Source organism: Peromyscus californicus, unplaced genomic scaffold (genome assembly GCF_007827085.1).
Source record: "Peromyscus californicus insignis strain IS unplaced genomic scaffold, ASM782708v3 Scaffold_16__1_contigs__length_79575227, whole genome shotgun sequence".
Classification (NCBI taxonomy): Eukaryota; Metazoa; Chordata; class Mammalia; order Rodentia; family Cricetidae; genus Peromyscus; species Peromyscus californicus.
Window position 1 is genome coordinate 70,304,722 of NW_026294458.1, and position 14,439 is coordinate 70,319,160.

At 38.5% G+C, this 14,439-nt stretch overlaps 2 protein-coding genes across 2 annotated transcripts; both read left to right on the forward strand.

Moving 5' to 3' along the window:
- Nucleotides 1–5,886: 5,886 nt before the first annotated feature.
- LOC128111607 (keratin-associated protein 20-2-like) lies at nucleotides 5,887–6,081 on the forward strand. The gene has a single exon (XM_052739860.1). The coding sequence runs from the start codon at nucleotides 5,887–5,889 to the stop codon at nucleotides 6,079–6,081; it is 195 nt and encodes a 64-aa protein (XP_052595820.1).
- Nucleotides 6,082–12,432: 6,351 nt separating this feature from the next.
- On the forward strand, nucleotides 12,433–12,597 carry LOC128111608 (keratin-associated protein 20-2-like). Its single transcript, XM_052739861.1, has one exon. The coding sequence runs from the start codon at nucleotides 12,433–12,435 to the stop codon at nucleotides 12,595–12,597; it is 165 nt and encodes a 54-aa protein (XP_052595821.1).
- The last annotated feature ends 1,842 nt before the right edge of the window (nucleotides 12,598–14,439 follow it).

Below are 14,439 nucleotides of genomic sequence, written 5' to 3' on the forward strand. Positions count from 1 at the left end.
ATGGCGCTTTCTTAGAAAATTGGGAATCAATCTCCCCCAAGATCCAGCTATACCACTCTTGGGCATATACCCAAGAAATGCTCAACCACACCATAAGAGCACTTGTTCAGTTATGTTCATATCAGCATTGTTTGTAATAGCCAGAACATGGAAACAACCTAGATGCCCTTCAACTGAAGAATGGATAAACAAAATGTGGTACATATACACAATGGAATACTACTCAGCAGAGAAAAACAATGGCATCATGAGGTTTGCAGACAAATGGATGGATCTAGAAAAAATCATCCTGAGTGAGGTAACCCAGACTCAGAAAGACAAACATGGTATGTACTCACTCATAGCAGGATACTAGACATGAAACAAGGATGACTTGTCTGCTACTCACATCACCAGGGAGGCTACCTGGAAAACAGGACCCCAAGAAAGACACAGGGATCACCCAATGACAGAGAAATGGAATGAGATCTACATGAACAGCCTGGACATGAGTGGGGGTAATGAAAGGCGAGGGTTGAGGGAAAGAGAGCTTGGGGGAGCGGGAGATCCCAGCTGGATCAACAACAGAGAGGGAGAACAAGGAATAGGAGACCATGGTAAATAAAGACCACATGAGAATAGGAAGAAGCAAAGTGCTAGAGAGGCCCACAGAAATCCACAAAGATACCCACACAACAGACTGCTGGCAGTGGTCGAGAGACAGCCCGAACTGACCTACTCTGGTGATGGGATGGCCAAACACCCTAATTGTTGTGCTAGAAACCTCATCCAACTACTGAGGGATCTGGACGCAGAAATCCATGACTAGGCCCCGGGTGGATCTCTGGGAGTCCAATTAGCGAGAATGAGGAGGGTTTATATGAGCGAGAATTGTTGAGACCAAGGTTGGATAAAGCACAGGGACAAATAGCCAAATGAATGGAAACACATGAACTATGAACCAATGGCTGAGGGGTCCCCACTGGATCAGGCCCTCTGAATGGATGAGACAGTTGATTGACTTGATCTGTTTGGGAGGCACCCAGGCAGTGGGACCAGATCTTGTGCTCATTGCATGAGTTGGCTGTTTGAAACCTGGGGCCTATGCAGGATTGTTTGGCTCGGCCTGGGAGGAGGGGACTAGACCTACCTGGACTGAGTCTACCAGGTTGACCTCAGTCTGTGGGGAAGGCTTTGCCCTGGAGGAGATGGGAATGGGGGGGGGGGGCTTGGGGGGAAGGTGAGGGGGACGGGAGGGGGGGAGAACAAGGGAATCCGTGGCTGATATGTAGAACTGAATTGTATTGCAAAATAAATTAATAAAAAAAAAAAAAAGAATGTAAAGAAATGAAAGTTAGTAGTTAGATATTACAATCGAACTTGTAGTCATATTAGGTATGTTTTCAAGGTCAAGCAGAGATATATTTTAGACAGGTCATCTTCAAACCATTCAGAGATCTACAGAATATGGCATTTAAAATATTTTAATAACTTAGAATTTTTTTCATTTTTATAACTATGAGACATGTCAGCTCCTGGCAGCACCAATCTACCTCAGAGAAGATGTGGGCATTGGAGAAACTGCATATGGAGTTAACTTTCATTGGGACAAAGGTTAGCCACTGGGCAACGAAGTGTCCTCAAATCTACTGCTGACAGTATGCTATCCAAAATTGACAAACAGGACACAAAACAAAGGACTACCAATCCTTGCCAAAACAAATGTTGTTGCAGCTTTGGCAACAGGTGTCCTCTGAGACCAGGACAATATGGCACCATCGCTGAAGTGGCTTTACAATCCAGAAAAGGTACAATGCCCCTTTCTTTAAAGGCAACTGAATAGGCAGTGGACTGATGGTTTCTGGTGTGCAGTGGAACAGTAGCTGAAACAGTTATTCTTGAAAGAGTAACTAGGTTGACAGAGTCTAACCTCTCAATGGTAGACTAGCATTTTATAAAGGAGATGCAGCCACCCACAAGTGGAGAAGAATGGGATGCTGAGATGAAACCACCCACAAGCCGGGAAGAATGGGATGTGGAGAAGAAAGGGACACTGAGATGAAGCCACCCACAAGCCAAGAAGAATAGGCATCCAAATTCCAAAATCACCAGAAGTTTACAGAGTTTAATATCCTGAATCATGACAGGACACTGGTGGAATTCAGGTTTATCTGGTTCATGGAATACTCAAACTGAATGTGAGGTCAGGCTGTAGGCCTTGTGGACATACTACTTCACAAATGAGTCTGTCAGATATGCTAAGCCTATAGACTGAAGATGATGCCCCAATGTTGTAGAAAAACCTAGGATGACTGTCCAGGCAGCTGGTTGTTTCTCTCAACTCATGTTTTTTTTTTTAAAGTGGCTTATTTGCACTTCCTGTTTACTAGGTAACATTATGTCCTTTTTGGGTCTCTGAGGGAGTTGAAGATTATATAAGTATAGTTACAATTTTCCTTGTTAAGAAATTCAGGAAAGAAACTAACTAATAGGCATAAAATATATGTTTGAAAGACATCATAAGATAGCTTTCTGTTGGTAATAAAGTTAGGATAGAAAGTGAGTTAGGTATATTTTGGACTCACCAAAATAGAATAGATAATGGAATATTTTCTCTGAATTTGTCAAATACAAATGGACTAGCCATTGCTGATGTATTTTTTTGCTTATATACACATACTATATAATATATATATAGTATATAATTATTATACTTATTGTATATAGTTTTTCTTATATTAGTTATAACTTTTTTATTATTTTTTATTAGATAAAAAGGGAAAATGTAATATTTAAAAAAAAATTAAATTCCTTAAAAAGGAAGTAAAATAATATAAAAGAAATAAGCCTTGTAAAGATGGAAAATAAACAGAGTCTGGATCCTGTATGTTATTGTGTTGTCTGAATTTTTTGGTTGCTGAAAGACGTTGGATTATGGAAACTGCTGGATTAAACAAACCTATACATTTTAAAAAATATCTTGACTTGAAAATTTAAGTCAAAAGATGTGTTACTTTTGGGGAGAGGTTATGCTTTTATTTCCATAGGAAATGAGAGGCTATGGATTTATTCTGGGTTAAGGAAAATCAGGTTTGATCAAGGAAGAACCCCTGAAAAATCTGGCTACAAACATGAAGAAATAAACCTAGAACTATAAGACACATGATGTATATTTTACCTCCTCAAACATAAAACAAAAAAAAACCATCTTTAGCTGATTTATATGCAACGTACAATCTATACATATACTAATGCAGATATAGATATGTGTGTGTGTGTGTGTGTGTGTGTGTGTGTGTGTGTGTGTGTGTGTGTGCGTGTGTGTGTGTGTGTGTTACCTTTAAAAGTTTCTAGATTTTCAGCACAAGGAGACCAGACAGCAATGTAAACAAACCATGGCCCAGGTGATCCAGTATCCAGACTGCTGACTGAGACAATCCAGCCTCACAAAATACTACAGCCAAAACAATTATCCTAAACTTTTTCAGAGTCCCCAAAAATTACCAGTGCCCCCAATCAACAGGAACTATATCCACATTTCAAAAAAAGTGGTTTATGGATATTTATTATCATTTAATGGGGATTGGTTACAAGTTGTTGATAATGGTTAGGAGAAAAACTAAACAAAGTAGTTTATATTCAGGGATCTCACCATAAAAAGAAAAGGGGATAGAGAAATTGTAAAATAAAAGGGCAGATTATTGAATCTACTTTAATTCAAAAAACAATTATTAATCTTAAATATTTTACATTGATATAGATTATGGCTTATTGATACAAATTTAAAGTTTATTTTGTTATAGTATATGTATATTTCTTCTCTTGTTTGTGGTATTGTGCCTATGCTGCTCATTTTAAAATGTAGTGTATAAAAAATAAAGTTAATAGTCATCTATAACAGTCAAACTTATAGTCAAGTATGTTTTCAAGGTCACATACAGATATATTTAGGTAGATATATAATCTTCAAACACTTCAAAGACCTACAGAATATGGAATTTATTATATTTAATTCCCTAAGGTTTTTCAGGACAGTGAGACACATCTGCTCCTGGCAGCACCAATATACATCAAAGAAGATGACGAACATTGAAAAATCTCCATATGAAGTTTGCTTTCTTTGTGGCATAAGCTAGTCATTAGAGCAAGAAACTGTCCTTGCCTCAATTGCTGCCATTTTACTGTCCAAACTGGACCAGCAGGACACAAGAATGGTGACTGCCAAACTTTGCCAAGACAAGGTAGAAAAGTCTTTCAGAATTCCCTGCTTCACAGGACAGTCTGCCAGATATGCAAGGCCTGTAGGCCAGAGTTGGATGTCCCAATGATACAGAGGAGCATTGGGTGACTGTACAGGGAGCAAGATGTCCCCATTATTAGGTAACGCTTCACCCTTCTGGGGTCTTTGATTGAGTTGAAGACTAGATAATTATAGTTTTCCTTAGTTATGATAAAAGGTAAATTAGATACAAAACTTTAGACTCACAGAGATGATAGAGTATTTTCTCTAATTTCGTGAAATACTAACAGACTGGATTTTGTAACTGTTATTCTTACTTAATAACTATATATATATATATATATATATATATATATATATGTATAGTTTTACTATGTTAGAAAAAACTTCCTTTTTAATTAGACAAAAGGGGGAAATACGAAATACTATGGAATAATCTTTCTGTACACTATGAATATGTATTACTCTCACTGGTTAATAAGAAGCTGACAGAATGGTAGACAGGTAGACAGGCAGGAAGTATAGATGGGACAAGAAGCATAGAGGACTCTGGGAGGAGGAAGGGTAGAGTCAAGGGAGTCATCAGCCAGATGCAGAGGGACCAGAAGATAAACGTGCCATGCTAATGAAGGTACCACCATGTAGCAGAGTATAAATAAAGAATGTGGGTTAATTTAAATGTTAGTGTTAACAACAAGCCTGAGCTATTGACCAAGGATTTGTCAATTAATAGTAAGCCTCTGAGTGCTTATTTGAGAGTGGCTCCCAGTTATTTGGGAGCAGGCAATTGGGACAAGAAAACTCTGCCTATAGAAAATGGTCTCTGCCGGGCGGTGGTGGCGCATGCCTTTAATCCCAGCACTTGGGAGGCAGAGGCAGGTGGATGGATCTCTGTGAGTTCGAGGCCAGCCTGGACTACAGAGTGAGTTCCAGGACAGGCACCAAAACTACACAGAGAAAACCTGTCTCGAAAAACCAAAAAAAAAGGAAAGAAAGAAAGAAGATGGTCTCAAATCATACCACAGAGTGATAGTAGTAAAAACTGACTGACAACAGCACAAAAGAAAATATACAAAAAATTTGAAAGAACATGTATGAATGACATACATTCAGAATAAAGCAAAAATGAACTTATGTAGATATTAACTATCATCAAGTTACCAATAACCACATCGTTTTTCATTAGAAAGACTTAAGGAATACATTCCTCTAGATAGAATTACTTTACAATTAACATACAAAAGAAAAGAAAACACAAAGACCTTTTACTTATGGAGTATTACCAAACAAACAGACATAAAAAGAGAGAGTGCTATTTAAATGATTTTCATAGAGACACAGTAGAGTTCCATAAGTATTAAATAAACTAAATACAGAACAAGACAGAGTCATGAAAACAGTACCAGAATTTCAGGTGAAAGCCTTATGATTTGACCATGGGATCCTGATATATGAGCACAATTATCTCAGGTATGCTGATTTGTTTGTCCAGTAAACTATGACATGCTGGTATTTTCTGAAGCACGGTGGAAATATGTGTGATGCTGCAATGCCTGTGGTTTTCCCCAAAAACAACCCAGGTGTATAAAAGGCCCTTGGCAGATGGTAACATCCAGACTCAAGAAACCTACTGCTGATCATAAGCTAAACAGTCCTCTTCTGGCACCATGTGTTACTACGGCAGCTACTATGGTGGCCTGGGCTATGGCTATGGTGGCCTAGGCTACGGCTATGGCTGTGGCTATGGCTGTGGCTACGGTGGCTACGGTGGCTATGGTGGCTATGGTGGTTATGGTGGCTATGGTTATGGCTGCTGCCGCCCACTGTGCTGTAGAAGGTACTGGACCTGTGGCTTCTACTGAAGAGATTCTGCAGAGTCCCAGGTTTCCTGGCTGGAAGTGCTTCTGAGTATTTCCAAGACACTTCAAAATATATTGAAAAATTCTACCTTTCTACTAAAATATCTGAAAAAGTAATTTAAATACTACATGACCACCTAATTATTCACCTTCAGTTAGACTGTGACTGTGTTTTGTGTTATCTTCATCATGCTCTGTAAATTGTTTTCAAGTTTGACTCTCAACTTTTGTGTAAAAATATATGTGTTATGAAATAACTGACTGATTAAACTGTACAACTCAATTCCTGTATGTGTTGTGTGTTCATTTGGATCTGTTTGGTCTCACATGGGGGTGGTTGTAGAAAAGTAGGAGGGGAGTGAAGGAGAGGAGGAAGGTGGAGAGAGAAGAAGAAAGGAGGTGAATAAGGATGGAGGAGAAGACATTAGGGAGAGAGAAAAACATATTCTTTCAGCAGCCATATATGGACAGGTATTTGATTGTTTATATAACTCCATTATTGTAAAACATGTGACAATAATATTGGTCATGTACATACTTCTTAAAAATCCAGTGGTTTTTAACTAATTACAACAGCAGGAATGTGACTTCTAGTGTCTCTGTCACTTCCGTCTATGTTTCCAAGCATGTCACATGCTATTTTCTGTCATCACTGCACCAAGTTACATTCCCAACAATCGAGAATCATTCCCTTTTATCCACATGCTCTATAGCATTCATCTTTATCTGCTGTAATATTAATTACCTAAAAGTTGTAGGGTGCGATCATGTCTTGATTCTTGATCTTGACTTTCACCTCTGTACTATTAGTTAAGTAGAATAATTGTTCATTTGTCCATCTGTATCTCTTCCTTGAAAAATATCTATTCTAATTCTCTGCTCATTTTAGCATCAGTTTATATTATTTTGGCTATTTAGCTTAGCTATGTGCATCCCCCCAAATTTCTGTGTTTTAATCCCCTGCCTGATGTACTTATTTCCTTCATTTGTGTGGTGCATCTTTTTACACAGTCACATGTTTTGTTGTTCAGAACTTCCTTAGTTGGATATCTGAACAGTTACCTATTTTCATGTTTTTTATTGTTATCTTTATGTTTGTGACATCTATGATTTATATGTGTTCATATATATGTGTATGTGTGCAGGAGCATGTGTATCAGTGTGGCCATGTGGGAAGGTTCCCAGTTGGGGTCTTTTCCTCAACTGTTCTCCACATTACATGTTGAGGTAGAGTCATTACATTAGTAGCTGACATTCTTGTTAGGCTGACTCTCTGGCTTATTTTACTTGATCTGCCAGATTTATGAGTGGGTTTACACAGTCAACTAGCCTTTAAGAAGTCTGTGTGGGGTCCATAATATTGTTTCATAGACACTGGTCATTTTGTTTAATTATAATTCATCCCTCTCCACACTGCCTTTCCCTACACCTCCTCTACTTTCATGTTCCATGTATAACATTTTGACTCTCTTGTTTTCATAATCCATTGATATTTTTCTCATGGTGTCTTTCTAGTTTTATTAACTATTGTGAAAACACACACACATACACACACACACATGCACACACACAAACATACACATACACACCTGCTCACACATACTTGCACACACACACACCCCCCTCCACACACACACATGCAAATGCACTCTAATACATAATTCAAATGTTGATTCTATGTATGACCTAAGCCTTGTAGCATTTGTCTTTTTAATTTTTTAGTGTAAAAATGTTTTTAATTTAAGAGTTTTGTATTATGTGAAAATTGATTACAATGCATTTTGACCATATTCATCTCCTCAACTCTTCCCTTTACCATCCATCTTGGTCAAAGTTCTATTGCTGTGAAGAGACACCATGGCCACAATAATTCTTATATTTTTGGTTGTGAGCTCAGCTCATCTCTTCAGTCAGACCACATTAATTTTTAGAAAAGAAAGCATTTAATTGGGACTTGTGTGAAGTTTCAGAAATTTATTCCTTTTTCATCATGAGGGAAACATGGTGGCACACAGGCAGGTATGGTGATGGAGAAGTAGCTGAGAATTTTTCATCTGGAGCTGCAGGCAGCAGGAGAAGAGAGACTCTGGGCTTAGCACACACTATTGAAACCTCAATGCCCACTCCATGATACACTTCCTCTAACAAAGCTGCGCCTTCCAATCCTTTCAAATAATGCCAGTCCCTAGTGACCAAGTATTGAAATCTATGAGCCTATGGAGGCTATTCTCACTCAAACCATCATATTCTACTCCCTGGCCCCACCAGGGTTATACCAAATCATAATGTAAAATGCATTTAGTACAACTTCTGTAGTTCCTATAGTTTATCATAATCTTAATACTGTCTAAAAGTCCCGAGCTCAAAGTCTCTTCTGAGTCTCAAGGCAATCTCTTAACTGTAACCCCTTTAAAATCAAAAAGCAGATTCATCCTGGTACATGGGCAGGCTTTTGGGAGCCCGGAGCCTGTGGTGTGATGCCTTGTGCAGCTTTGGTGCAGTGGGGAGGGTCTTGGACCTGCCTCTGATCAGTGTGTCTGTCTCTGCTTACTCCTCATGGGAGACCTTGATTTGGGGAATGTGGGGATGTGAGCAGGCTTGAGAAGGAGGGCTGGAGGGTGGGAGGAGGGAGGAGGGGGGATCTATGGGTGGTATGTAGAGTGAGTAGAAAATTTCTTACTAAAGAAAAATGAAAAAAAGCAGATCACATATTTCTAACATACAATTGCACATAATATATATTACCATTTCTAAGGGAGAAAAGGGGGCATAGTGAGGAAATACTGGACCAAAGAAAGTCCAAAAGCCAGATGTAAATACTGGATCAAAGCAAGTCCAAAAGCCAGATGTACAAATCCCAAACTCTGCATCCTCATGTCAGAGGAAAACAACCTCTACATATCTTTATCTCCTTTCAGCTTTGTTGACTTCAACACACTTCTATTTCTTTGGCTGGTTCTACACACAGTCTTCAGCTCTCCTTTTCAGTAATCTGACAACTTTGTCATCTCCAGCATCTTAGGGTCTCCAACATAACCCATGCTCCATCATCACAGCTTTATACTATGGCCTTTCTATGCCTCCATGCAAGGACACCCCTGACACATGCCTGGCCTCAGCAGCTTTCCTTAGCCAAGAAGAAAAATTCCACAACCCTTGTTGTTGAATATATGATCATACTGTGAACCCTTAGATTGCATTAATTAAATAAAACCAACCTTGGGTCAAGAGGCAGAGTCAACTAGTTAACAGGAAGTAGCCATAGAGAGTAAGAGGGAGTCTGAAAAATGGATACAGAAATGCACAGGAAGTAGTGAGGAGGAACTTTGAGTTTGGCAGACTTTTTGGCTTGGGACAGCAGAAGAGAAGCTCTGTTTCTGAGATGCTGGCTAAGGAGGAAGGTCAGCTGGTTGTTCCTCAGCCTCTCTGAGCTAGCAGTTTTCCATCTGATTCCCTAGTCTTTATGGGTAAAAACTGTAAGACTGAGACTTACTTTACAAACAACAAACCCCTTTCTTATGTCTTTTATTCTAAAGCCAAAACCACATATCAAAAGCCATCAAATTCTGCTGTTTGCTGGGGTTGGAACTTGCCTCTTCATTCTATTACATTTTTATCAGCTCTCTGTTGTTGATTATTTCCATCACTGCTTAAACTTTCCTTTAATTTCTCTTCACAATTTGGATGCTTAGCTGGGTGGCATCTGGCCCTGAGGTTACCACTCCTTTTCTTCCATTTAGCTTAGGCTTTGCTGTAAACTTTTTTGTCTCCCTGAGCACTGAACTTAGCTCCATTATACTTCCTTTTCTCCTCAAACTGTACCTTTTGTATTTTTCCTTTCACAGATTGCTCCTTTTCTTTGTAGATCTGCAAAAGACTGAACAATAATAACCATGAGACAGTAAATACTAGGCTATCTTGAAGTCTCCTTTGTCAACACCATTAATCCAAAAGTCATAAATTTAACCTCAGGCAGACTGCATAAAGCAGCCACATTCTTTGTCAAAATATCAAAAAAAAAATCTCTAGACCATTTATTAATATTATTCTCTGAAACCTCTTGAGCTTAGCAATCATAGTATACATTGCTCCAAGCACTGATATCTTTCCACATTTCTACTAGTAAGGCCCATTAAGCTACACTTAAAGTGTTCACCTCTTTCCCAATCCAATGTTTCACAGTCCACATTCTATCCAAGTCTACTGGCATCAACTTTTTTTTGGAGATGCCAGTACCATGAGGCAACCACCAAGAACATCAGCAGTGGAGTGGAGCCTGATCAAGCACAGAAGACAAGCTGTGTGTGCTACAAAGGGCAGAGCCAGAGAAGTGATTCAGGCCATTTAGATGAGCCTGGAAGATTGAGAGTGGATCCATGACATCGGGCAGTGTGTTATTTACATTGGAGGAAAATTGGTTTGCTTTGATCTGACTATGATTGTGCCCTAGTTCTTCCCCTTGAAGTAAGAATGTATTCAGTTTAATTTGGATTTTTACAGAAGCCCACAGTTGACAGATCTTGGAGTTTTCAAAGATGTTCTGAATTTTTTAAGAGATTAGATACTTTAAAGGGACTGAAATTTTTTTTTTTTTTTTTTTTTTTTTTTTTTTTTTTTTTTTTTTTGGTTTTTCGAGACAGGGTTTCTCTGTGCAGCTTTGCGCCTTTCCTGGGACTCACTTGGTAGCCCAGGCTGGCCTCGAACTCACAGAGATCCGCCTGGCTCTGCCTCCCGAGTGCTGGGATTAAAGGCGTGCGCCACCACCGCCCGGCCTTTTTTTTTTTTTTTTTTTTTTTTTTTTTTGGAGACTGAAATTTTAATGGGCTTGGATTTGTAAAGACTATAAGACTTTTAAAGTTATTTATGCTTTTATTGTGAGATCTTGGGGTAAAGGAAAAAGGAAAGGTTGTAGGTTAATGGAGGTGTGTTTGTGTGTCAAGTTGACAAGGGGTCGATTGTGCTGAATACTTTTGTATCAACTTCACAGAAACTAAGGTCATATGAGAGGAGAGAACCACAATTAAGAAAATGTCTCCAAAAGGTGGGGAAGTATGCAAGCCTAAAAGGCATTTATCTTAATTAGCTATTAATGAAGGAAGGCCAAGTCCATTATGGGTGGTGCCATCTCTAGGAAGGTTGGTCCTGAGTTCTATAAGAAATCATGCTGAGTAGGCCATTATGAGCAAGGCAGTAAATAGTACTCCTCCATGGCCTCTGCATCAGCTCCTGCCTCCAGGTTCTTACCCTGTTTCAGTTCCTGTTTTGACTTCCTTTGGTAATAAACAGTGATATGGAAGTATGACCCAAATAACCCTTTCTTCCTCAATTTGATTTTCATTATGGTGTTTCATCATAGCAATGGGACCCTAACTGAAATACCATCTCTCTTCCCACTCAACTTGGAGATTACTGTTTTTTTTGTAAAATTAACAACATGAAAATGGCTATGTTTGCTAAAGCAATATACAGATTTCATTCAATCTCCATCAAAATTCCAATTGTATTTTTAAGAGAGCTAGACAACACAATCCTAAAGAAAATATGAAGGCACAACATGATTCTAAGAGCTCAAACAATACTAAGCAGAAAGAAAGATGCTGGATCTATCCCAGAATCTAATCTCAAACTATACCACAAAGCCATAGTAAGAAAAACATAACAATATCACAAAAAAGACATATAAGAAAGAAATTGAAGAAGAGATCAGAATATGGAAAGATCTTCTATGCTCAAGGACCAGTGGGATTAGCAAAACATAGTAAAAATATATGACAGAACATCTACGAATAGAATACATTTAAAATAAAACCAAAATATACTTATTTACACATTGTGTCATCAAGTTAACTACAACATAACCAATAACCAGATCATTCTTCATGAGGAATATTTAGGAAATACTTGCCTCCAGATATTTATTTTATAATAACAAAGCAAAGAAAACACAAAGACCTTTTATGCATTAGAGTACTACAAAACAGACATGAAAAAGAAGGGAGCTATTTCAATGATTTGTATTGTGGCACAGTAGAGTTTCATAAGTATTAAATAAACTAAATACAGAATGAGGCAGAGTCTTGAAAATAGAAACAAAATTTCACGTGAAAGCCTCATGATTTGACCATGGGATCCTAACACATGAGCACAATTATCTCATGCTATGCAGCTTTGTTTGTCCAGTAAACCATAGCATGCTGATGTTTTCCGAAGCATAGTGGAAACATGTTTGACATTATAATACCTGTGGTTTTCCCCACCAAACACCCAGGTGTATAAAAGGCCCTTGGCAGATGGTGACATCCAGACTCAAGAAACCTACTGCTTATCTTCTCTGAACAGTCCACTCCTGACACCATGTGTTACTATGGCGGATACTATGGAGGCCTGGGCTATGGCTATGGTGGCCTAGGCTATGGCTATGGCTGTGGCTATGGTGGCTATGGTGGCTATGGTGGCTATGGTTATGGCTGCTGCCGCCCACTGTGCTGTAGAAGATACTGGTCTTATGGCTTCTACTGAAGGGTTTATGCATCTTCCTTGCCTTTTTGCCTGCAAGTGCTTCCAAGTATTTTCACACCAATACTTTAAAAACATCTTCAAAAGTTCTAACTTTACACCAGAATATCTGAAATAAAACTGAAGTACAACATGGTCATCTAATTACTCATCTTCATTTGGACTGTGATTTATGTTTATGTTATCTTCATAATACTCTCTAAAATATTTTCATGTTTGACTCTCAATTTTTGTGTAAAAACATGTATATTATCAGATAACTCAATGATTAAATAGTACAAATCAATTTCTGCAGGTTTTCTGCTTTTGATCTGTTCGGTCACATGTGGGGGTGGTTGTGGAAAGTGGGGGGAAGTGAAGAAAAGAAAGATGGAGAAGAAAACAGAAGGTAAATAAGGATGGAGCAGAGGACAGCAGAGAGAGAGAAACATATCCTTTCACCAGCCATCTACAGATGGACATTTGGTTGTTAATATAACTTGACTATTGTAAACAATGTGCAAATAACCCTGGTAGTGTACATTTTTCTCAAAATTCCAGTGATTTTTATCTAACTACAGTAGCAGTAAAATGGCTTCTAGCTTCTCTGTCACTTCGCTCTAAGTTTGCAAACATGCCACGTGCTATTTTCTGTCATGACTGCACCATGTTATATTTTCACCTGCAATCGAGAAGAGTTCCCTCTTCTCAATATGCTCTGTACCATTCATCTTCCTTATTTTTAATATTAAGTATCTAACAGTTGTGAAGTACAATCTCACCTTGATCTTGATTTGCATCTCTGTGCTATTAGTGAAGTAGAACATTATTGTGTGTTTGTCCATTTGTATCTTTTCTTTGAAAAAATGCCTGTTCTAATTCTCTGCTCATTTTAGCATTAGTTTATATTCTCTGGGATGTTTAGCTTGATTGTGCATATCATCCCCTCAAAAAAAATTGTATATTAATCCCATCTGATGTATTTGTTTTCTTCATTTGTATGGATCACCTTCTTATACAGGTGCTTGTTTTGTTAAATAAAACTTTCTTAGTTGAATGCATGAAGTTATGTACTTTAATGGTTTGTATTTTTATGTTTGTAACATCAGTATGTGTGCTTTACATGTGTTTGTGTGCATGTGTGTGAACAGGTGCATATGCATGTTTGTGTGGAGTTGTGTGTGTGTATTGCTTGTGTGTGCACACAAGTATGCCAGTGCGGGAGGCTTCCACGTGGAGGTCTTCTGTCTTTCTCCGTTGTTCTCCACCTTACATATTTAGGTAGTCATTAGAGCTAGCGTTTGGCATTCCAGTTAGTCTGACTTTCTGTCTTGCTCTACTTGGTCTGCTGTGTTTACAGATGGACTTCTGTGCTCAGTTGTCTTTTAAGAATTCTGTACTGGGTCTCATGCTGTGATTTCATAGGCATCAGTCATTTAAATGTTGAATTGGTTTGTAAGATAAACCTTGTAACATTGGTCCTTTAAAAACATTTTAGTGTTAAAATGTTTTCTAACTCAAAATATTTGTATTACTCCCACAAATTATGTGCCACCATTGCCCTAGCATATTTTGCAGACAGGATGATTGTAATCCAATGGTTTTGTGGCTAGACTGGTGTTTATGTTTCTCTTTTGGTAGCCTGCAGAGTATCTTCCTGTGCCCAAGGCACTAGAGCATAAAGTTGAAGGCTCCATGGAGGTACCAGCTCCACTCCTCCATATTCAGTGGTTTGGGTGAGTGTTGTCCTCAGCAATGGGGTCTAACTGTCAGTTTGTGGAGAACAATCCACTGCCTTAGCAACAGCATTAGTTGTTTAGGACATTTCCGTGGGATTCTTGGCCAAGAATTCAACTGAATGAAACT